This window comes from Nipponia nippon, unplaced genomic scaffold (assembly GCF_047370975.1).
Source record: "Nipponia nippon isolate SJK-2023a ecotype South Korea unplaced genomic scaffold, ASM4737097v1 scaffold_1, whole genome shotgun sequence".
Classification (NCBI taxonomy): domain Eukaryota; kingdom Metazoa; phylum Chordata; class Aves; order Pelecaniformes; family Threskiornithidae; genus Nipponia; species Nipponia nippon.
Window position 1 is genome coordinate 146,036,041 of NW_028262290.1, and position 26,362 is coordinate 146,062,402.

The window sequence follows — 26,362 nt, forward strand, 5'->3', positions numbered from 1 at the left end:
CTAAGGAAACCTCTTCCATGTCCACAAAAGCACTATGAACTAATACCAAGCTTGGTTTGGAACTTGCCTTTCCCACCTTTTTTCCTGATATTTTTGTTTTATTTCTTGATGAAAAGAGGGAGACTTCTGTTCTTTTATCAACCGCGCAGTCCTACATGCATTGGACCGAGTGTAAAATCTACGGGAAATGTCACCACATGAGAATAACACCATCTCAACACCCACCTCACACAGTTGCAAAGGGCTGCACAGGCAGAAGGCTGCAAAGAGTCAGACTCAGAGAAGTGGGTACAGGTATCTCATTCCTTAAGGACAACAGGTTCTGTGTTTTGTTGTGTAAGTTTTGGTTAGCTTCCAAAATAGTTTGGTTGGTTACAGCCTGAAACGGTTTCTGGATTTTGTTTAATAGAAAATGATATATAGAGCTATATAATTTTCAGATCTGTAAACCAATCAAGTCTCAATCTTCTGCATTTCTTATCAAAACTTCCTATTATCCTATATAACACCATGCCCATGATGATTATTCATTTTGAAAATACCCCTCAGCTTTCCAATGGAGTGAAATAACTGGAGTAGCTTGTTTAGAATTATTTATATTGTATTTTAAATTATGGTCCAGAACTGTTATCTTCTCAAATCTGAGTTATTGGCAGATACTGGTGCTGTTAAAAATCACATTCTATTCTTGCTTCTCAAGTTACAGAGCGATTTCTCCACCACAGCTATCACTGTAGTCAGCTAGAGTTTCTACAGAGGATAGATATAAAAGGATAAAAATCTTGTAAGACATCTATAAAACAAGATTGTTTTGGATATTTAAGGCAAGTTCCCCTCTATTCTGGGTACAGAAATGCTTGGTTTCAGTAAAAGCCAGAGGTAATGCTTTTATCAGCTGAGAACCAAAGATGTTAATGAACAATCTTCCCTTTTTTTTCTTGCAGCTTCACTAAAAGTTGCAGGCTTCTCAGCTAGCTGTAACTATTATTTTCTCTTGTTTTTGTTTTTTTTTTTTTTTTTTTGCTTGAGAAGACAGCATTTTGTAAGTAATGAGCAGCCAAACCTTAGGAAGAGTTGTATGAATCTCCAAATTATAACCCGGATTTTTCTGATAGTCTTATTTTACATCCATAGCAGGGATGATTGCTAAGTTCCCCTGCCAAAGATAAAAATGAACAAATAAATTAATGTGGGAAGATAAAAGTGGGAATTCTTAACCAATATACTCACTCCTTAAGTTTTTTGTTGTTTAGCACTCCTTTTCCATCCTGGTCTTTGAGCATTAGCTATGTTGTCTTTACTTTCTTCATCTTTTTTGCGTTCCTCCTCATTCTCCCTATAAATAGTCCCCATGCTTCATGCTTTACAATATTTTTCACATCTATTTGTTTTTTAATTTGTCCTAATCACTTACCAAGTTTCAGAGATACTATCTCTGCTCCACCTTCATCCATTTTTTACCCAATTTTTTTTAATAAGCAATGGCAGTATTATAAGTTGACACTTTTGGTAGCAACCTAGTTCCACACAGTAGAAAATTATTTCACTGGCCAAAATTACACACGTTGATAGTTTGACTTCAGATTCCTAACTGGTACGTGTCACACGACATAAAACAATACTGTTGGGATTCAGAGATTTGGAGGGGAATAAATGGCCCACCTAAGGTAGTTAATAGTTGATTATAAAACCTGTATGTATGTATAAGAAGATAAACTAGTTATCTATGCAACTAAAAGGTGCTTAACTTTTTTATCCATAATTCAAACACAGTATGAATATGTGGAAATATTTCATCAATAAATGGAAACATAGCATATGAAAATATATTTAGTTATTGCTGGGTAGTAGGATTTTCTCATACTCTTACCAGAACACACACTTGCTTTATGAGAACTACCTCTTTGCAGCTCTGAGGTGAGCCATGCCCCAGTGGCTCCAGAGCAGCAGATGGCACCTCTCTTGCCATGTCTGACTAGTGCTTGTGCACAGCTGCATATCTGTTTTTTCGTTCTTTCTTTTACAGCCAAGTAAGTTCTGCAGTGACAAGAAAGAGGGCAATTTTGGTTAAAAGCATATCTAGCTCAACAGAAAATCTGGCAAATGGGGAAAAAGGAAATTATACAATCGAGAGCAATCAGAAAATTATTTTGATGGATGATTACCATTAGATTGCAATGTTTCTACATGGATCCACAGGGCTTGATATGAGCCCAACTACAATTTGACATTTGTATGAAATCATCAGTCCGCATAAAAGAACAGCTTATGAATGACATGATTTTTTGTAGTACGGTGAAGAAGAAGGAGGACTGAAGGGACTGGGTATTTTCAGTCACTGAATACAATGGGTCTCTAGCTTAGCCAGAGCTGCCAGCTGACATTGTGCCACTTTTTCTTTAAAATTAGCATGTCAGTATATGCTACTGGCTCCAGTCTCTAAAGCTAGGATTCATTAGTATACCAATTACTAGCCTTGAACAAGGTAACCCTTTAACCAGAGAAAACTCATATCTGTGGGGTAAAATGGGTTAAATAAATCTCTCTCTGCCCATTGTGTTCAAGTAGAGCTGGTACTTTCCTCACGGCATGTTCTCTGCCCACTATTTTTCAATGGTCCTCTGAGTTGCAACAAATCCCTCATCAGCCTCTTTTGGTCTTTAGTGAAGTCACCTTCCTCCTGTCATGTCTGAGACTGGGATATAGATATGATTTCCAACATGCCCTGATCCTTTCAGGTTTCTCTTAGATTTCACTGAGGCTGCAGAGAGATGCTTGCTGCTCCTATCATCCTGCTCTTCCTCTCCCTACATCCACCACGCTCAGTCATTTTCTGGGAAAATTAAATATTCCTCTCCCTCCAGAGTGCCTCAGTTAACTCATTGTGCAACCGCTAGGATAAGGCACATAGGCAATACCATGTGCTAAACCATGACAAAAACCACAAAGTTGTCTGTCACATGTTCAAATAAAATAGCCTTAATATAAAAATTTAATTGTGTATATGTGAGATTTTGTATTATACATTTAAGGGCAGGAGAGGAAACCACAATTACAAAATAGAAATTACTTCATAAAAATTGGTGACTATGAAAAATTGTTTGTGTTACATTGAGAAAGCAACTCAATATACAGTCCCCCCCACATTAATACAGTTTGTGAAACTGTAAAGAGAGAAATCATGAGAAGTGAAACTAATTTTCTATTCATGCGACATTAGTAGGACTGAAACTGGATTACTACCATAGTTTCATTCTGATGCTCCTTTAAAAAAAAAAAAAAAGAAGTTGAAAATTTATGAAGCTTATAAACCACCAGCCATGCAGATAATTGAAAAGTTGGTAGAAGTCATTCCAGTGTGACACTCAGGCTGGGGTTCACCTCATCAAGTGGGGTGCCTGAAATTCAGATGTCAATATGTAGCTATCCCTCTAACAACCCTTTATGCTAGGTATCATTTAAGGTTTGTAAATGTAGGTGCCTACAGACATTTTGAGACTCCCTGGGGTACCCAGAAGGGCTGCATAGGGTGCTCCCAATTGCCACCTGTATCAGCAGAGGCAGTTGGCGTTCACCTGGGTCTCCAAGGTCCCTTCACTCTGATGGAGAAGGCCACAATAAAAACATGTAGCCAAAACCTAGACCCAGACAAATTAAAGTGAGAAATGGTACACACTTTTTTGGTGAGTGTGATTAACTGTTAAGCAACAAATGTAAAGTAAAACATCACAGCTTGTGTCAGATTATTTGTATTTTGATTACTTCAAATCAAGACTGGATTTGAACCAAACAGCAAATTTAGAATAATTTGACATGGCTGCAGTTGTTAGCTCAAATGTAGCACTTCGGTTTTGAAGAGGCATTTGTTGAAGTGGTATCATTTTTACAAGAAAATGGAAAAACAAGAGATAGATTAGGTGGGGGGAGAAAAACATCTTTCTCATCTCTAATCATATATCTTTCTCTACATTAGGGTCCCAGATCCTCAGCTCAGAAATGTATTTAACCCTTACAGGGAAATTAGTCAAATTTCTTTTGCTGTGGGTTAACAATATGATGGCAACATGGGCAAAGCAGCCAATTCTAATCTTTGAACTTTGTTTTGTTTTATTTTTCTCTCTCTTAGGTTTGTTTTGCATATTTCTCACATTTCATTCTATTAACTTTGATTATGCTTTTTGTGATTCATGGGTGAACTTCAGTCACTGGCAAAAGTGCTCAAAAGTATTTGCATTTCTTGTGTATTTGCACTGTTTATGATCCTTGCTTCTCCCTTTTTCCGAAATTTTTGTGTTATTCACAGATGTGGAAAAGAATGGAAAGGAAACCGTTGCCACATAAGTGCTAACCCTCTTCAGCCTCCAACTTCAAGTCTCCTTCGAAATGGTGGGTCTGTAAAAAGAGAGAAATATCTTTCAATTCAGTCTTTGAGTGTTTCCTTTTACTTATTTCTATCTTTGATTGCTCTGATTTTGCAGGTATTTGGATTGGGTTGGGTATCGGATTCTTGCTGATTAAAATTACAGCTGCTGCCTTGTATTTCCTTTTGAAGAAGAAAGTGCCAGAAACGTAAGTGAAACTTCTATTTTGTGTAAAGCAGACACAAATGTGGCACAAAAAAAAATGGCTACCTGCCCGTCTCTTTGGTTTCAACTTTTAAATCTCCCCACAGTCTGTTTGCCTTCTTATGCAGCACTAAGCATAAAACTTAGCTTTGCAACAGAAGCTGACTTTAGTGGACCCCAGTCTGGAAACAATGAGTTACAGCTTGACTGCTTAGAGTGTTTTGATTGTAATGTTGTATGATTATTCCTAAATTATAAAATTCACCATTTATCCACATAAACAGCAGTAGCCCTGATTTTTATACATGATAGTTAAATGTGAAAAATAGAAGGTTTTTATGGTTTCTCAAAATCTCTGAGGCCAAATTAGTTTCTTACAGGCAGATTCACAGCTCTTCCTGAAGCTACTGAGTACCACATGCACCTGGAGGAACTCTTTGCCCTAAATATTTCAATATTTACACACATCTCAGAACTTTCCCTGTGCTAACTGGATGGAATAAAACTGGGTTTTTTTCTACTTTAAAATATTAGGGTTTTTCATAAAAAGCTTTAATAGATTGGAAAAAATGTGAGCTGTGAGACTGCAGAATTATGCAAACTTTTTTTACAAATTATAGTGTTTGCCCCCTCTCCTTGAATTACTACAGACACACTCACAATCTGACTTTCTTTTTTAATGTTTTATTAGTCATGTTAATCAGTGGTTCTTTAGCTGTGTCTCACCAATGTCACTTTATCTGTTCCTTCAACTCATTTCCCCTACCACTTCGTCTCACACCCATTACCCAATACTGCCATCTTGCACCACGGTCACCCCAGCACAGACCTCTTGGCTTGTGGTGCAACGACCTGTCTCACTCATGGTGAATGAGTGCTTTAGATGGTGATTTTTGGTTTTTTTTTTTCAAAATCTATATTTCTTCCCTCCAGTACTATGCTTGCTATTAGTACTGTGCAAATAGCAGCTAAATTATCTTCTGACATCCTACAGCATAAAGTGCATCCTCAGTAAAGGAAAAAAAAATCAGCAAAATTGGTGGTGGTTTATTTCAAAATTTATTTCAAGTGCTTTGAATAACAGTACTAGTAGTACTAGAGATATCTCTTCATCCAATTATTTTATGTCAGGGGTTTTTTAAGATATGCCTTAGACTGACAGTTCATTATTTCACAGATATATTTCCTAGCCCTTCCTGTCATCCCTCTGATAATGTCTGCTTTATCTCTCCTCCCAAATTTAAGATTTTTTAAAAATGTTTGCTGTTTCTTATTTTCCTCTAACACTTGTATTTCTTCTCTGCCCATCTCTTGACTTATTCTGCTAGATCCTTCTCTGTCAGGAAGTACCTACCACTGTCCCTTCCTCCCTTTCAGCAATTCCTGTTGTGCATTGCATTGTCCATTTTAATGTTATTAGATTTCCCTCATCCCTCATTTTCTTCTCCAGAATTCATCTTCAAAGCTGTCTCTTTTCCTTTAAACTTGTGCTCTGCTATAGACCTTTTTCTCTTTGGGGATGTTGTTATCTCCCAAACTATCTACTAAACCGTGCAGACTCCTGTCCTGATGTTATTGCTACTGTCATGTCTCCCAACACTGCATGCTACCCCTGACAGGTAGAGTTGTCTATGGACACAGAAGCAAAACGTTGAAGCAGGAACATTTAGTGGTTGTGCTACTGTTAATTGAGTGAATAGCTTCACCTACTTTCTTTATGTCTGCTTCCTCTTCTGTAAAGTTGGAATAATAGCATTTCCTTATCTTACTTCACAGGGGCTTTAAGACTTAATTCATTCACATTTATACAACCTGCTAAGGTACACATATGGAAAGGCACCTCAGAAGTGCAAGATAAGTTGTATTGTAGGAGCTGCTTGATTTTTTGATTTTGTAATTTCAACTAATATTTTTGCAAAAAACAGTCTGATGTTTTTTCTCAAAACATATTTGATGGTGGTTTAATCAACAAATGATTATTTTTTTTTATGCTACTTCTCCTGTGCTCTAAACACTCCCTTTTACCTTTTTCTTTCATAAATGTCTACCTAAGGGTTACTGCACTGCCACCCACTTCTCTTCTACCCACAATCTGTATTCAAGGAATTTTTTTTCCTTTCTTCCAATTATACATGCTAGAAAAATAGAGAGTCTTTTTTGTACATGAAAAGGTACCCTGTTGCAACGTGATGCAAAACACTTAAGTGTCCTATTAGGTATGTAATAAAACACAGATGAATGAGGATCTTCTTACTATGGCACTAAGAAAATATTACAGCCCTGACATGAAGAGAAGCAGAGCTGTGAAATAGAGGATTAGATAGCTTATACAACAAAGCTCATTCTGGTCTTGATTGTTTTCACTGGAGCTGCCAAAAAGGTAAGTTATGATGATGGAAATTTTTGTGGTTCCACATTTTGCCTATTAGAAACTGGCTAAGACTGTCAAATCATTTTGCCCATGGTACAGAATAAAAATTTTTATTTTAATTGTTTTTAATCACAGATGACTTAACATGTAAGTTGAAATGCATTTTATAGGCAGCTTATCAAGACATAATCAAGCTAATAAATGGCAATTTGATTGAAATTGTGAAAACAATGAAATCTGAAACTTTGAATTTGAGAAGATAAGCTCATCTAGGTATTTTGTCTCTCCCTCTTCAACTACCTAGTGCCTAGCATGATTTGGTATACAAAAATCACAGCTGGAAACATAGTAGTAAATTAAGGCAAGTTATTCCTTAACTGCTTAATCAGTAATCAGAAGTGACTAGTCAAAATGCAGCCAATGTTATCATACTGAAACATGGATCTTTAAGATAAAGCTTTAGAATAAGAAGTGACTTATGTTTGCATAAGCCTGTAAAATGTGCAATGTGACAACACCACACAGAGGCATGAGATTTTACTCCTGATTTTTTTTTAACAGGATTTAATGAACTGGAGGAATTTAACTGTGCACATGAATGATACTTTCTTACAATTCATTTTCACTTCAAAGGCTTGTATCTGCTTTTACCCTTCCTGGGTCTTGTTGTTTTCTTAAAGTCATTAGGCAATAGAAGCACTCTAGGAGTGCCTGCTTGGCCATTATTTCACAGGGAAGTTTTCACATACTTGAGCCCATATTTACTGCTTTTTGATAAATTCTTTTGCTAGCTATGTTTTAATAATTTCTATTAATGTCTCCTTTTTCCTTACTGGTATAGAACCACACATGCAGGCATTGACAGATGGTCCTCCAGAGGCATATTAACTGTTGTAGGTGCTAGCTCCCAGGACATTTTAAAATGGAGCGCAGGTCCATCTATGCCTCAATGGAAACAGCATAGGAATGCGCACAAGAGCTGAAGGAGAAGTTTCAGAGTCCAATAGAACTATTTTTTTTCACTAGAAAACCAGGTAGCAGGCAGTAGGGGTAGGCTGGTGACCCCTTAGACAATTGCTGGCTAAGAAGTTGTCACTAACAGGGGTGAGAATTTGAGAGTTACATTTGTCCCTCTTTTTCTTCACTGGAAAGATTGATAGTGCCTTAACCCCTCCTTTCAACCCAGAAAGAATGCCCTGCTTCCTCTTTGCTCTCTCCTTCTTGTCTTTCCTTAGCAAGAATTTAATCAATGATCTGCAGGCTTTAAACTCTTTGGTGCCTGAGTAGGAGTTACTGGAAGTCATCATATACATTTATTTCCTAATGGACAAAAGCAGCCCGCTACATGGCTTGGCAGCAGTGTACTTCATTACCACGATGGCATCCAGATATGCAAGCTACTTCCCAGCTCCCAGCTGGGGATATGTGAAACTTTTGTACAGAAACCCCAAATCAGAGGAAGCTTATAAGTTTCTTACATTCTTGTTCATGCTCCAGAGATGACGTTTTCTAGTCCAGAAGGGAAGGCTGCCAGTTACTCCACTCGTTCAGTGGCATCTGTCCTTGTTGACCAAATAGAAGCAAAGCTTCATTTTAGCTTCCATTTTATTGCAGCTGCCTTCTCGTGCTTCATTTTACTTTAAAAAGTGAGAATCAAACACTTCATGCCCAGCTAAGCTATGTTTCTTTGCTTTTGCCTCCAAAGCCGTCAATGTCCCTGGATCCTTTCAGCTTGTTTCTTTCCTATTCTTGATCTGTGCCATCAGCTGCAATGCTAATGTACTGCAGCGATTATCAGTCCTGTCAGTCATAATGAACACAGAACATTAAACTTCCCAAAGCATATCAATAATGTATCTTGCCACACAGGCAACAGAGTGAAAAACTGAGGTGCTCTGAGAAAATATTTTAAAATGATAGAAAATTATGGGAAAACAGGACACAGAGGCCATTTTCCATCCTGCCACAGGACAGACTCAATTATATCACTTCTGAGTTTGCAGTTAAATACCTTAAAGACTTAAAGCAACATGAATTTGATAGCATCCTCAGGCAATCTTGGTACCCTAGGCAGAAAGAAAGTTTACTGTTAGAAAGTTTTTTTTTTGTAACTGCTGATATGTCTGTTTACAATTTAAGTTCATTCCTATTCATCATGGACAAGAACAGATCATTCCCTTCCTCCTTGTAGAAAGCTTTTTATGTACTTGAAGGCAGTTGTCATGCCTCCTTACAGGCTGCTTTCTTTAGGCTAAACAAGCTCAGTGCTTTCAGCCTTTCTTCATGGTTAAGGTTTTCTTACAATGATGATGATTCCCAGTTGCTGTCACCAGGACTTTCTCCAATTAGACCATACCCTTCTGGAGGTCTGGTGTGGAGGAATGGATAGCATATTCCAGGGGAGGCTCTCCAAGTGGATCTGAAGGACTGCCAGAGGTCGTTGCTGTCTATGCCTCTGTTCCTATATCCCAAAGTGATAAAGAGAATGACACTAGAATGACAGTTATTGTACCATTTTCAGTTTGTGAACTGGAATGGAGATAGATACTGTTCTTGCAGAATGAAAGAAAGAGGTGCAGTTTCATGAGAAAAAGAAAAACAAAACTAGGAGGCAACAGCTGTGACTGTTGTTTGGGAGTTATTTTATTAGTCTAATGTTGCTATCCAAATCGATTGCTTCTTCTGTAGAATATTTTTTTCTGAAGGATGAAACCCAGTGCTATAGTCAGAAGTCTTCAGTTTTTCTGAAATGTACATCTCACAACCACCACACATAGGAAAGGTTGCGAAGAAACAAGAGGAGACATGCTGAAAGAACAGAGCAAATCTCTCGGTCTATAACCTTCAAGATCACCAAGATGAAAGATGCAAAGGACCGATTTTTTTAAAAAATAAATAATTACGTTTCCTTAAGTGACTCAAAAGGTACAAAGTTCAGACCTAGGAAGCCCAGACAGCATATTAACAGCATAACATAATCACACATCCAAGTGACTTGTAGATAATTCTAAATGCAGCTTTTGGAAAGCCTGCCCTCCTTGCATCACGCCTCCCATTTCTTCTGTGGGATGTGCAAAATATAGCCTGCTTCTGCAAACCTAAATTTAGTTTAAAACGTTTTATAAATGTTTTGGAAATTGAGGTCTTGAGTTATAGTTTCTGTTTAGAACAGAAGCTTTAGAACATCTATAAATAATTCTTTTAAGGGATTACTTTAATTAGTAGCTTAATTGTAACTGAATCTTTGGCCCACTAGGATTTTGTCATTGTTCTTATTGATGTGGTGATAAACATTCTTCTAGTACCATATTTCCTACAAATTTGTGTACTGTCTAAAAGAAATATTTGATTTTTCATTGAAAGGTACATTGAAAAATACAAAATCCTGTGCTATTGCATCCAAACAAATGAAATCTCAATATTTTAATTTTCCGTTAAAAAGCATGATGTTACTCAGCAGTCCCATTATATTCCTAGGCAGGTATTTTGTGGAGTATACAACTTTCTCCCATTTCTGTGAAGTTGTAGTGGAGAAACCTAAGGCGGTAGGTTTTGCTACTAAAGAATGCAGATGAGCATAGCAAAGCTGTGACCCATGTGACCTCATCCCAAGACGATTAATCCTCTCCTTTCCTACTGTGGTATTTCTGGTTATGTTAGAAAACCCAGTTCTCTCTGAGCTGCCTTACCCACATGTTTGAGTCTTTTTTTTTTTTTTTCTAAACTATCCTATGCTTGGCATTTTTAACCCTAATTATTTCCTGCTTAGTACAGTCTTCTGAACTTTGTATTTACAGGTTTTATCCATAAATGAGATTTATAAACGTTCACATTGATTAATTATTCTGGATCATAATTTTTGTGACCTATGCATTACCCTTGCCCTTACTGTACAGTGGTAACACATACATAACTTTCTTCCCAACGTGAGACCTTGTGATGGGCATATTGCTCTATACTGTAGCAATAAGCTATCCTTTTCTATCAGGGCAATGTTTCACTTATGTCAAGTAACAGCAAGCACTGCAAGAATGAGCTTAGCTCAAGACACTGCAATACATTTAGTTAAACTGCCCAATCAAGTGGTTTAAAACTAGGGTGTAAACTGATGGTCAGATGGCAACACTCACCCCACTGACTAATATTGCACTTTTATGCTTTCCTCAGCAGTATCTATATATTCATGACAGAGTACTGGAATGGGCATACCATTGCTTTACTCTAATAAGGAAAGCTTCATATTTCCAGTTAACTAAAATTCTAATGTGTTGTGTTTAATTCTAGGGATGTATGCACAACATGTAAAGAAATGTGAATATGTCACCTAAGTTCCCAAGCACAGACTTTTTCAGGCAGTTACCACCTCATCCAAATGATGGATTATAGCACTTTTGTGTAAACGTGATTAGATTTTCACTTGTATATTCTTTGAGGTCTTTTAAGTCATTCAAAAATATTTCAGAAATTTTTAAGGATAATTACTGGTGTCCCTTAGAAAGAATTGTTTGCTACATTCACAAACAGGGTGTAATCATACATATTCTTGTATAAATACATTCATATATATGCATCTATGTGTATAATATGTGTAACATATATGTTACATGTAAGGTAATATATTCAAGGTGACTTCCGAAGCCCTGCTTTGGCAAAAATGTTCCTAAGAACAGAAGAGAACTTAAGAAAGCTTATTCTCCACTTCACCTAAATCTGGAGTTCATAAATTCAACCAGTGCCCATATTTTGGGCCATAAAATTCTCATAGACCATAAGATTAGGTGCCCAACTACATATGCTCTTTCATGATTCAGACCTAAAGTGGAGGGACACCTGAAATCTGCTGGACAACCTAAGCAAGTCTCAATTTTCATGCTTGAGAAAACCTCACACACAGAGTCAGGACCAATTTTAGCACTAAACACAGCGACCACAGACATGCTGTTGAAGAACTCAGCCAGTGCTCTTATTGGTGCCCACAGTTTGGCGCAGTATCCTGCTGGTTAGTTATGCTCCTTGCAGAGGAAGCTGGAGATCCGTGTTCAGCATCCTTCCTGCCCTCAGAACAGACCTAAGTACTCAGTATGTTCTTGCCCAAATGAGCAATATATATGTATTGCACAAATTGCTTAAGTTCAATTGGGGAGTGGGGGATAAAAGAGAATCAAACCCATCCCTATACTTATAAATTCCTATTTGCACATTAAAGGTGGTTTCCACTGTGAATTGTGTGACTTGCGTTGCCCTTTGGAAGTGTCTCCACTGACTGTAAGCAGAATCGACGTGCTTAATTCCATATCATGCTGTTAGGCCATACAGTTGGTTTGTGATGTCTAAATGAGACATTAAAATAAAGGCATGCAAATCTGGCCCTTTGAGCACTCGTTTAGAAGCAGAGACAAGTTCCTTGAAAAATTCTTATCTGAGTTTGCTTCCAGCCTCAGGTTTTGTGAGCCATGGTATGATTTTAGAGTAAAAAATCAATTCTGTATACATTTTGTGGAGTTTATTCAGGAGGATTAGTATGCCAATATACACTTAGGAAGCATATAAATAACCTAATATATTATAGCTTCACTAAACTAACTAAAAGCATCAGAATATCATGATTTATTACAGTTAAGATTAAGATCAAATGAACAAATCAACAGGTTCAAATATTCAGCTCTCCACATTGCTGTGTCAGGTAATCAAACTGAATTATGAGACTGGCATTAGAAGGAATTACTTTCCGGCAGTTATCTTGTGAAAGATTTTAAGGAGACACAGCTGTTTTAGTCTAAAACCCAAACTTGGGTTCTTGCACTTGATTTAACCCATAAGGTGATATATTTCTGTAGCCTGCTTGTGCCTTCCTCCTAAGCATCCATTCTGGTTTTAGTTCTTTGCAAAAGAAATCATGCGGTGTGTCTCGCCTGTGGCTCTCACTGAGGAACAACAACTTCCCTTCCCAACATCTCCATCGGCTGTGTCTCTGTGACTGCTTTTGTCCCCTCAGTCCTGCCTGCCACAGTAACACAGAGCCTGTCTATCAGTTCCTAGGGAGACATTGCTTAAACCATCTGTAGGAGCAGCTTTGGAATAGAAACACTTTAATACAAGAAAAGCCATCTCTCAGTCATTGAGATTGAATATTAGCTTTAGGGAACTATTTATTTTAGAATACTGTACAAATACAGCTTTCTGTATACACAAAGGCATGTATATGATCTTATTCACAAAAGCATTAGTGAAAAAAAACCCAAAACAACTAAATGCATCTCTTCAAAAGCAAAGATTAAAAAAAAGAAAGTGTGTTTCTGCTTCATTCTTCAGCAATTTTAACTAATGCAGCTGTTGCTTTTTATATGGCACTGGAACAGTTTTGATGATTTCAAGCATTGTGGAATATTAGTAACCAGTCATCTATATGGAAAAAAAATTTAGATGTAGGCAGAAAGTTCCACCCCCAAATATCTTTTGCTTTTGCAGAATTAAGGGGATTAACTGCACAGGTCATAAGTGCTTCCAAAAAAGGAATATGTGAAGGCCCCTGTCAGGAAAGCATATCTTTAAACTTCTAGCTGAGGTAATGGACATGAGACCCATAATTAGTACAATTTGTCCTACTCATCTGTTATAAGTTGCTTAAGGCATTGTCTTCATTCATGAAACCTTTGCATTCCAATAACTTCAGTGATTCTTTAAATATTTCTGACTTCATAGAAAAAGTTATGGGGAGCTTCTGTAGCTTTAAAATTAATTCTGATTATTTTGACCTAAAATGCAAGTTCTTTCTTAATTCATTGGAAAAAAAGAGTTCTTATAACAATTAAATAACTAGTGTGTTCTTGAACTCCAAGCCTAAGGCCATGTTAATTACTGAATTGCTAATGTGATAGTAACAAAACACAGAAAGAACATGATCTCATCACATGCAAACAGATTATAGCAATGAAACTTTTTAGCTAATATCATGTTTTATTTAATGTATAGCACTGTACCTGCATTTTATGAATACTGAATACCTCTGCGCATATCCAAAAGCGTATATATTTTAGCAGCAACAAATGAAAAATGATTATTTTACCCTACACATGACTTACACAGAGCATTGGTTTAATTTCATTCATGCAGTAGAGCTCAGTTGGAAATATATTTAGTCATCTTTATTACTCAAGTCTTTTCAACCTGAAACTGTTTGGTTCTTTGACAACCTGTGTGATATTGTGGGTGATTTTATTGCTGTTTGTTTGACTTCTCAAGGAAACTGGAGGAAACCGCTAATGCCTCATTTGCCAACCCGTTGTACGAAGACCTTAGTTCATCTGGGAAAGTAAAGGTAAGTAGCAATAGCTGCTTTTATACATTCAGAAAAATGTGAGGATGTAGTCCTCAAATAAGTTTTCCATGAAAACAAACAGTATAATCTCTCACTGAATGCTATTTAATAAAAGAAGTAAGAATTAATTGCTGCATCACTCAGATCAGTTCCAGTGCATTTTCAAAAAATAGGCAAATTTGAAATCAACTCAGTTTTGAGAACATCTTGATGTTTATAACTACTACTGACTGTGGGATGCTGAATCTGAGAAAAAAGAGTTTTGGATGAAATATTTAGTCAGAAATATAGAAGAAAACTCTCACTGGGACTTGTCTCCTTTTGCTTCTGGAAAAAAAATACAAAGCAAACACCCAACAACAAAAAAACTCCACCAACAACAAAAACACACCACCAACAACAAAAACACAAAATGCATAATTCAGCACCCAAGTTGCCTTTGCACACTTGCTTAACTTTAATAAAATGGTTTATAACACTTCCCAATACCTTAAATGTGCATTACTATTCCCATCACTGTAAAATTTACCTTGACACTAAACAAACCCTTGATCATATATTTCCCTAATACCATTTGTTGATCATAGTTAAGAGACTGCTAGAGTAACAAAGAAGTTTGTGGATAAAATATATATTTAAAGTGAACATATTGCAACAAAAGATTTCAAGGCAAGATTTAATTATCAAATTACAGTGGTAGCTAAATTTTGTTTTACATTTAACAAGAGAAGTATGATTGACTTCAAATGCAGCTATCATCTCTGCTATTTGATTTATCATTGAAAATAATACAGATAAAGCACCTTGGAGGTAAAAGGAGCAAAAAAAAAATGTTAAAACATCCTTCCTGCCCTCGTTTTGATACTACCCTTATTAGCACTGAAAGAACTAAACTTGGTTTGAAATAGAAAATAAAACTTCTTTGTCCTTTCCACAATCAGTAATATAAGATTCCACTGCAGCTTTGAATAAGATTAACTATGACATGCCATTTACTTTCTATGAAAGGTTCCTTACACCTGATTGTAGAGGCATTAGATCAAATTAATTCACTTACAGGTTGGGGTTTGTGAGAGCTCCAAGTTGGAAACATTCCCATCACAATCATGTCCAATTTATCAGGACATTTTTATTTTAGTTAAAATAGATTCCTGACAGGCTTCATTTAATAGCAAGTTGAAAAACAGAAGCACAGTGTCAGGAGAGACATTTTCATAGAAGACGGCCCCAGGCACTGTGATTGAAGTGCAGTGCTGTACCAAATTTTCCTCTATTTTCTTTAAGATTGGGAAAATACGTGTTTTCACTAATTCTTCCTTTAAAAGGGAAAACAAGATTTATGAGTTTTCTCTAAGTCTGATGAGCCCTAAATCTGAATGGTGTTTCACCAACCAAAAGATATGGTAAAACACGAGCAACAGCTCTTATCTCCAGCTGAATACCCACAAGTTATGCATTTGCGGCATCTGTAAGTTTCATAAAGAAAGAACAAATCTCCCCGGACCTTTCTAAACACTGAAACCACACCAGCCTAGCGTTGCCACACACTTGCCTATAATATTGCCTTGTAGTTTTGGATCCATAGAGTGTGTTACTCAGACAGCCACATGGAAGGATATTTTTGGAATATTATTTGCAGCTCAGTACAAACATTCTAAAGCAGTTTTTTTCTTTTGATAGTCTCCTGGGTATGCCACCTCACCCGCTGTTCAAATCAGTGTTTCTCCATGGCATGAGGTATGTAATAACACATTTATTTTCTAAAGTAGGATATGTGTTGAGCTATTAAATAAAATTCATTCACAGAGGAAAGGAAAAAAAGTCACTTAAAATCAATGGTGTGCTGCTACTCGTAATGTTAGCACCTCTGGAAATCTGAGAAAGTTGACCAGGGTTGGATTAGGTGACAAGGACCTCATAAAAGCAATTTCATTAATGTTGCTTACCGTAGCTACCTGTTATACCATACAGTAGTTCAGCACTTTCCAGTAAGGCAGATGCTGAAGAAAATGTTTAGAACTACAGAAGTCCTTACCTGAAGAGTCCATATTATATCTTCTTGTACATTCCTCATTCAAGAGAATTAGAACTGGTCATTTAAATTACAATACCATGCACCAAAATTAGTGACCCATTGCAATTACAGTATTGTACACAGATTCTCCCAAGACAATACTATGTGTGTGTTAGAGCAAGAGCTCTGGAGACAAGTAAAACAAAGGTGGGAATGAATGTAGAAGAAGGTTAAATGACTTGATCAAGTGTATGAGGTGGATAATGGTTTTGGTGGAGCTATGCTAATTTTTATCAGCTGAAAATCTGGTCTAAAAAGTTTAGAGATTTTATAATTTTCTTTGAACGTAACATCATATATTACTTCTGTAATGAATCTACAGCCATTCATATATCCATTCTAACTAATGAATTGAATGACTTGGTTTTTAAATTTCATTCTATGTTTTTTCTTTTAGTATCCATTTAATGAAGATGTGAATGCTACTTCTTTTCCAAATCCTCTCTATGGTGAAGCATCAGAAGACATGGAGAAATTATGCAGTTCCTTGAAAATAGACATAAAACAGGATCAATATTGCTTGTAACTCTTCGCCTGAAAATTTCTTCTAAAATCTGAAAGTATGTCATGATACTGTATGGTTTGCAATATGAATGAATAACACTTCACAGAATAACTCTTTTATTAAAATAATTATGTTCAGAAAGTAACTTTATATTAAAAATGGAATCCATACAGAAGTAAAACATATATATATATATATAGTCTTTTGTCATTTCTGTTGGTGCAGAAAGAGATTGGTAACTATAACTATGAATTTATTTTACATTTGTACAGTTCAAATTCCAGTATGTTAATAAAATGTTTAATCAAATCCAGATTCTTGAGGTTTGGGAATCATAATTTTATGTCTATTATTTGAGAAATGATGACTTAATTTCTGTAATTTTGCATTAGAAAGGGATTTTAAATGGCTATTTTAGTGTCTCAAGGGGCAGAAGCAAAAGAAAAGTCTTTGTATAATTAGAAACATATCGAGCTAAATCAAAGATGGTCATGAATCATGGATTTGCCTATCAGCTCAGCGTGTGATTCATCAATGTGGCATACTGGTATGTACACTTATTTTTTAAAAATATGTTTATATTAACCTTGATAGCCATATCTGACCAAATTCCCTTCTGGTCAGCTCCACGGTACTTACCACAGCACTACTGATATATTTAGCTTAGTGGTTGACAGAGGGTGGAAACTAGCATGTTCAGGAAAGCATATTTCTGCTGAATAGTTTGGCCTCCCACACAGCTGAAACATGTCATCCCATGCCTACATGAGAAAGATATTGGGGGGAAATTCTGTATTGCCTCCTGATTTTGAGTGTCATCCTCTGTAATACCAGGCATAGCTTGTAATAGTGTTTACGCTTTAAATAACCTGACAATATGTCATCTTCCCTAATGCCCACTTGAATTATATGGTGGTCATTTTTAGCTTGAAGGCTTAAGTGTTCCTGCTGTGCTTGTGTTTTCTTCCCTTACTGTATTTCTACAGCCTACTTAATTTTAAACCCATTGGCAAGTTTCAAAGATACTAAACTGCTTCAAATTTCATAAAAACAGACATCTGGATAGTAGACAGTATCTCGGTTAATATCTTCATTCAGAGAAAGCTGAAATGCTTGACATTTATTAGACTTTTGAGGCTCCAGACAGAAAAAGCACATTGAAGCCTGGCTTCATTCCATCATGCATGGGACTGCTTGTTTTGGGTTTTGTTTTCTTTTCTTTTATTTTATTTTTCTTTCACTTTTTCTTAATAGCATAACAGTAGTCCATAGCTCTCTACCTGGGGCCACAGAACTACCTTTTGACTTAGGTTTTCTTATCTGGCTGGCATGTTGTTTTATGGGTAGCAGAAGTAACAAGGCATGATTCCCATAGATATTTGTCCATCATTCTCTCCATACCTTTCCGGCAATATGCTCATTAAGTGCCTCTCTGCTACATTGTAAAACCTCCTATTTTCCTTTCCCCTCTCTTCTGTAATTCCCTGTAGTATCCCCAGTTCTTCCCCAACCTCCATAGCCCACCCAAAAACTTTGTCTCTTGTGCTGGTTTCCCTCATGTGTCGTAACTACAAACCGAAAAAGAAGCATCAATCTCTGTCTGGCCCAGAGCTACACACAGCTGCTGCATGTTTGGCCGGTTGGCAGCACAGGTAACAAACTCACACTGCAACTTCTCTGTGCCCTGAATTTGTACAGCTGTCTCCTGCCCCACTGCTAGTTGAAGGAAGCTGCTCGGAGCTTCACGTATTTTGTACAAACACCTGCCTTAATGCCGAGTCTAGCTGGAAGCTACCAAATGTTATTCATGGAGGTGTTTAAATAAGGAACTGTGACAAGAGGATCACACATGCTGTTGTCTTTCTGAAACAAGACTAGTAAGACAGAAACATAGAATTTGCTTACTACACTTGTACTTGTTAAGTTGAGACACAGAGAATACGCTTGATCCCTCAAAGTGCCAAGCGCCTCCAGCTTCTGAACTCTGGTATTTTGATAAATCTGTGTGAGCTGATTGATCTCCACATTATAAACAGGCATTGAACATTCCTACAAGGTCAAGCCCATGTAGTCAAATTCTCATTTATTCTGCAGTAGACTGACACTGCTTTCAGAATTTCATTAAACACTAAAATGCTGGTTATGCTATAGTCCTTAAATCTCCAAGAGCTGTGTCACACTATGTATATCTGTCAAAAATTGCAATAACAAAAAGGATAAAATTAGTAAAGGTAGAATTTTATCACAGTCTCCCTTATGAAACAAAATATATTTATTTTACTATTAATGGTACTCATATTTTAACATCCTAAATAGAAGCGTATGATTATAAAGAATTATTGTAAGAGAACTAAAAGAATTTCATATTTCTCATCCATAGCTATTTCCTGAGATAACTGGGACTCTTCTGGATTATCTTTGAAGCAAGGTAGGCCTTTCATCAAAATAATTTTCCATTTTTATAATCGATAGAATATTTTTAAAGACAGTGTTAAAATTCAGATTTTTCATCTTCCTGAACTCCAATTATTTTTTACTATTCTTATTTCACCAAGAACTAAAGATTCACTTACATTCACTGTGTGGTTATTTTCTCTTGCCTGACAGCTGACTAACAATAGCCCCAGATTGAAAGGTTTAAAATAAAAATTATATTTTTTATTTAATTTTTTTGAAACTTTTCAGTACTTTGAATCAGAGCAGTAGAATTCATATTTTCAATCATCCTTACCACAATTTCAATTTCAAAATCTAAAGAACATGTCAGGAAAAAAATACTGTTAAATCTTTCTACATAGGTTTCTTACTTCTCCCAATTAATAATAGCCCTTGACTAAATACCTTCTGTAAGCTCATGCTGTTATTGTCATAAATTCTAAGTAGTAAAAAGGAATTGTTTCCAAGTGGCCTGTTTTCTGGGAATAAATTAGAAGATGGATACTCTATACAGATGATGAATACTGTACTTAGTCTAGTTTAAACATGTTTGTACATTAATGATCCAAGATAACAGCAGAAATAAATTACAAGACAAAACTTTTAACAAAACCTAATACCACCTGCAGTGTGGTCAATATCCTCTTTCATAGTTGTTCAGCTCCCAAAATCTCACAATCATAAAGAGTGCAAGCAAGCAAGTCCCTTGCTTTTGGCTAATGTGTTTTTCAAAACAAAACATAGTTACAATATGTTATCGACAACGTTTCACACACAGATAGCCAGATCCTTATCTTAGAAAGGGCCATTGTGTTTGCAGTTTGTTCTAACACTTGCCTCGACATCTGCCATTGGCCACTACTCTGCGATTTTGGAAGAGCTGGGGAAGGGGAGAAGGATCTTATCTTCTGTTTAAAAATCTTTATGTACAACATAGGGCTGCTCTCCCTCCTCTTTGCCAAAACTGGGGGGCTCAGGCCTTGCTCAGAGTTTCCCTTTGGGCTCATTGGTTGCACTTTTGCAGCCGTACCAGTGCTTTGTACTGCTGCCCCATTTCTCCATATATTCCTGCATCTGGTGGCTGTTACGATTGAGATACCCATGGATGTAGTCCAGGTGCTTGCGAATGGTGACTTTCATCCTTGCCCTGTTTCACCAGCAACAGCCTGATCAGCACAAAGATGATAAAATTGATAACCGCATGATCTAATTTTAAAGTTATTCTGGCTTTGAGCTGGAGGATGGGTTAGATGACATCCAGAAGTCTTTTCTGACATAAATGTTCTTGTAATTCTATGATACTACGGTGTTGGTGGCACCCAGTTCCTCCTTGACAACATTGTCCTCATTTAGTTCTGTCACCAGCTTGCATATGTTTGCTGAGATCATTCAGAAGCCAAGGGTATCCTCAGCTCCCCCTTCTTTGTTATTTGTCCAGCTGTGGCTGAAGCCTCAGGCACAGCTTCTGACTTTTTTCATGACCTGTTCCTGTATCTGACACAGCTTGAGATAGGCTCTTGGATTAGATAGAGCTTTGATCTGATCTGCTACATCTTAATTGGACTTGCTGCCATATCTGAACACCAGAGCCACCTGAAAAATGCCCACTCTTAGTAGCCACCAAGCTAGCAAGAGTTCAATTAACCATTTCCTCAGATAGATGCCTACCCTAGAGTGCAGTAAATGGAATTCTAGCAGCTCCTAATTCTTTCTGTTGACTGTAAAGACAGTCTAGACATGATGTCTGCAATGCAGGTGTCCAGATTTAATATTAATCTCATTCATACTGTCTTAATTAACACCAAATTTCATTAATGTATGTATGTGATATGGAGATTCTCGCTAGATAATCCTCCTTACAAGTGTACATACAAATGCTGCTCTCTTATACACAGGCGTTTTCCAGAACTCTCTCTGTTTGTACAAATCCAACAAAAAGAGCTTAATGTGTACATATAACATGCAGTCATCATCTGTCAAAACCTGACATCTTCTGTCTTTCATTTTCAGTTTGTGTGGGGGAAGACAGAGAGAAGTAGGCAGGCAGAATTCATATATAACTTAACAAAAATGGAAGTTCACAAACACCTAAGTGGAAAAATCTATTGAGGGCTGTATTGCTCGATGTAGATTACAGCATGTGAGAAGTCAGGCACCTGACATGCAACAGGATTCTTCTCTGCTAAGTACTTAAAAACAGTCATTTATTTTCTGAGGTACAAGTCAGTTACTAAGACTTGTGAATAGGAAATCGTTCTTCACTGTGTGGGGATGAAGAAGTAAAAAATGCAGCAAAGGAAGAAAAGTCAGTACTAAGAACATGTGTAGTAACATCATTTCAAACTGTTCCTACACTGTTACCACTTCATTGTCTGCAGCTCTTATATTGTACACCCTTTTTATTTGAAAGCAGGTATGCAGCTGATCAGAAGGATGGCCATAATGGTAATGTTCCTGCAGCGCCAGCCACAGATCTTCCAAAATGCCAAGCAAGTTAATATTCACATTTGGATTTTAATTCACCATCTGCAGCTATAATCATTCCTAGGGACATATTCCACGCTCAAAAAAATAGGTGTGGTTTTCTATGGGATATTTAATGTGTGACAACTAAGATATGGTAAACTGTAGAGCATATTAGTCTTGGTGGGTTTGCATTTTACTTTTATGAGGATACTCAAGGTGAATTTTAAAGGTGGGGGGAAGGGAATAAATCAAAACATAACCTTAATCACACCAGGAATTTACAGCATATTTACTATTCTATTATAAAACCACATTTTTTGCCCTCATTTTAATATGACCAAAGGGCAGCATAGTGTTCAGCCTAGAAGAGGATCCAAGAACATAAAGCTTGACCTGAGTGTTCAGGTGGTGAGAATGGGGTGTAGTAGCTAAACTAGAGTAGCTTGTGATGTGACAATGAGTTTCTTGCAGTCCTCTGGCCCTCCATGGATCACAAGCTAAAATATGTCTTCCAACATTGGTTCCAACTACTAGAAGGAAATTTCCATTCTGATAGTTCAATGAATTTTTAAATGTATAGCTCTCCTTTTGACCATTTCTTCATAAAAGGAGTTCATTTGTCCTTTTATTTATGAACAATGTCAAATTATTATGCTTTGGAGAAGAGCTGGTCAAGTTCAGGGAAATGTTTAGGAAACAGGATGGAGCCAGAAAAAGTTGTCAACTACAGGGGAGGGTGGGTATTCCACTTTTCCAGTGAAAATGCGAGTCTCCGAGGCAAGTCAGCAAGGCAAGCTCAACTGGGTTAAATGGATTTAACAGGGAGAAATGAGCACAAATTATTCATGGGAATTCTTTAATCTTCTGTGTAATTGTGTGATCATTCCCAGAACAAAGACTTTGATTGATCATAACAGGAGGAAAAAGTCAGTTTGCACTCAGCACGATTAGCATACAGCTATGGAGAACAAAAAAAAAAAAAAAAAAAGTGGTAATCTAGTGCTTTAATATTTTCTGCATATTTTGAAATTTTGGGATGCTAAGTCTAAATAATTTAAAGGTAATTATAAGTTATCTTTTTTTTTTTCCTCAAAAGAAAGCTGTTTTCATTTTGTTCTTCATTTTAGTCGAGTCCTACTTCTTCAAGTCACTCATTTTTCTTTTTTTCAACCACTTAATGCAGGTCATAAAATAGTATCATTCTATGACAAGTATTGTACAATAGATATGGTATGTGAATTTGTAAAGCTTGAGTCATCATTATTACAGTTTTGATATCTAAGGCTTATAATACAATTGACTGAGCACTAACATACAGTTACTTTAGAAACATGCTATGTCAAGAGCCTTAACATTAGTAATTTATTTGGTATTCACGTGGACGTGTTAGTCAGAAGTGGACATTAATAAGCACTACATTACAGTTGGTCTCCAATGAAATTGTGTATTACAGCTACCTTAGTAGTTAAAGTATTCAACATGACTCGCATAAAGTGTTGTTAGGGAATTAATAATGATTTGCTTCTTTTTGTAAAAAGGGGCTGTATTCATTGTAACGACATGATAAATCATGTAATAAATTAACTCAAGGAGGTAAGTAGGACTCTCAGGGTTATGCTCTGCCCTGAGTTTATACGCAAAATTACTACTGACACAAACCAAATCAAAAGAATAAAAGAATATACTCCTAGGAATATACACCTAGATATCTACTCCTACACCAATCTAGAATATGTGGTAGATAAAAAGGATTAGATTGCTCTGCCGTTTCTGTTTAGCTGTCTTATTCTGCAGGTGGTTTCTCTGGACACACTTGAGAAAATTCAGTGGCCAAAGGATGCTCAAATTGAAAAGTTCTGATAACTCTTAATAACTTCCTTTGCATATGTTAACCAATGAAGGCGACTTTTAAAGGACTGTTGTTGCTGCATTCTAGCAACACTTCAACTGCTGCTTCAAACCACTCTAAAATCTGCCTATTTTACCAGCTTTGTGGACCTTCTCTTGAAGATCTGTTTCTCACAGGTGACAGTTTTGAGAGGCAGCATTGATACATTTGGATTTACTCTTGTTTTATTTTCTTGTTTGTATGGCTTTGTATTTCACTTTATCTTTTCTACCGAAAAGCAGATACACGGGAAACCTTATTCAGTTCAACTTCAACAAAACTGCCTTGGAATATGTATGGGGTAGAATGGCGAGAGGCAAGGGAGAGAATTAATATCAGTAAATATTCAACACACTAAAGTATCTAGGGATCAAGTTTTTTATTTTCACATTTGTATCCTGTTTGTGGCCCATTTCCTGCTTACAGATAAAAATCAAAGAATAAACTAACATGCTCTTTAAGTTCACTGCAACTTATCCTAAGAAATTTCTTAAAGCATCTAACTGGAAGAGGAAAAAGGAAAAAACAACAACAACAACAAAACACAAAACAATTCAGACCAAAAATTGTGTTTTGCAACAGTGGTGGGAATTCTTGAAAAAATCTCCAATAGAAAGTTGCTGCATAAAATGTTGCCTATAAGTAGGGACATGTGGGCTCACTCCTTATATTTAGCTCACTCACCACCTCATACGTTCCTTCAAAGCTCTCTGGAAATGAAACTAAAATATAAGTGGTACCCAGTGCATAACATACAGAGATCTCAGACTGATGTACAACTTTTTATAGCAAACTGAAAAGATAAGTTGCAAATATGATTATTTACATGGGGTCTTACAGGAAAAAATATAAAATTTGTTACTGAAGGGGTCACATGGATAGCTTTGATTTCTTTTACCATGGTACTGATTAATCAAGTTGCACATGTGTTACTTTAAATTAAGTTAAGCTTGCATTATATTCTTTAACCTGACACAAATTAGTCATATATCCATACACATATACATACGCCAGCTGCCATGAGGAAAGGCAAGAAACGCACGTACATCTCTGGACCTCTGCACCTTCAGAGAACTGTCTATGCTTTTGGCTGGACTTTTCCTGTGCCAATGGGCTGTTTATTTCAACTTTCAATCTTTCCATCTTTTTCAGCCTTTCATATCTGCCTTTTTGTCCTCTTCTTTCCTATCCTCTTTCACTGATCATTCAACCCTTCACTTATTCTCTCTCTTACATGAAAGGGAAATGGATTTTTGAACAAATATGCCATTTGCTTCAGTCATGCTGGTTAAGTTATACTTATCCTCTATACTGTCTCTAACTTATATATTGGATTGCAAATTCCTCAAGGCTTTCTCGGTCCTCAGGCACTACTACATTGATTATCATGAATAATGTCACCTGATTTTCAAGAGTTTCAATTGCCTATAAATCTTACTGAAGCCAATGGGAACTGCAGTCCTGGGACCTCAAGAAATTCCAGACACAGTAGGAAACTCTTATTTAACAGCCAAAATTTGGATTGAAAGTCCTAACTTCAGGCACCTTGGTTTCAATGTTTTAAATAATCACTTATATTTTGCTTTATCCTTGTCCCACTGTCATTTCTCATAAAACAGACTTGCATCATTAGATCAAATAATTTTCAGATGGTTTAAAACCATGTTGTAGGAACTGTACCTAAAACATACCATCACAGACATCTTCTCCATTATCCTATGCTATCTTGTGACACCATGAGTGCAATGAGTGCTGTGCACTGCCTGATGTTTGAGAGGGTACAGCCCCAGGAAGGAACCCAAGGCATGTGACAGAAGGGGAGAGTTCATTTCAAACAAATAATGTTCTTCCATCTGACACACCACAAAGTAAAGTAACAGTATAACAATAAGAAAGACAAGTTTGTTGTGGAGTTTTTGTTGTTCCACTTTGAATTTGCAATATGACCAATATACTAAATTTCCCTTTCAAGTGACACAGTTCTGAAGCTCATCTATCACTTTGATTTCTACCGGTTACCTTAGCAATTTGCTCTGCCCCAGAGACCAGGAACAATTGCCTATAAACCAGCCATGCCTAGTTAACAGGATTAGGTATAATTTTTATCTCTTCTAGTCAAAGAAAATCTTAGGCTTCAATGTCATTTTGATGATGTTTGAAGACTTTGATTCCCATTGAAAGACTCTTGGTACCACCAGCAGTACAACATCTGGTAAAACATGGGGAAAAAGGAACAAACTTGGAGAATGGTGCAAAACAAGCGGTACTGGAAGTGCTGGCAAAGTGACAGGCTAAGAAGCACTGGCAGTGATGACATTTTTACATCATCATGCCACAAAGCTGGATGCATGTTTGGTGTTCAGGTACCATAATTATTGACTATAGGTCTTTTGTTTGTCCAATGGTAAGAACATAATAGAGTGAAGAATTTGCAATTCTGAGTGCTTCTTACAAGCATGTTAATAATCTATCAACCTGGCATATTAAAGTAGTATCTTCATTAGAACCAAAAAAGACGTAGGGTTTGTTTGTTTGATTGATTGATTGTTTTTTAACTGGGTACAGTCAAATCCTCCATAAATTTTAATTTAGGAAGAAAAGATGTACCCTGTCAGAAATGGTATATACTTAGCAGATTCTTCTTTCCTGAATAAAAACATCTTAGTTCACATGGATGAAAACGACAAGGATCTCTGCAGTGTGTAGTTTACTCATTCTGAATATCAGAAATGTCCCAAT

General features: G+C 36.7%; 1 protein-coding gene across 1 annotated transcript in view; it reads left to right on the forward strand.

Annotated features, from left to right (window-relative positions):
* The window catches only part of MALRD1 (MAM and LDL receptor class A domain containing 1), a 286,614-nt gene extending 269,760 nt beyond the window's left edge, over positions 1 to 16,854 (forward strand). The window contains exons 37-41 of the mRNA XM_087760128.1: positions 4,304 to 4,386; positions 4,479 to 4,569; positions 14,179 to 14,254; positions 15,935 to 15,991; positions 16,726 to 16,854. Coding sequence (XP_087616254.1) covers positions 4,304 to 4,386; positions 4,479 to 4,569; positions 14,179 to 14,254; positions 15,935 to 15,991; positions 16,726 to 16,854 — 436 coding nt within the window. The remainder of the gene's footprint in view (positions 1 to 4,303; positions 4,387 to 4,478; positions 4,570 to 14,178; positions 14,255 to 15,934; positions 15,992 to 16,725) is intronic.
* The last annotated feature ends 9,508 nt before the right edge of the window (positions 16,855 to 26,362 follow it).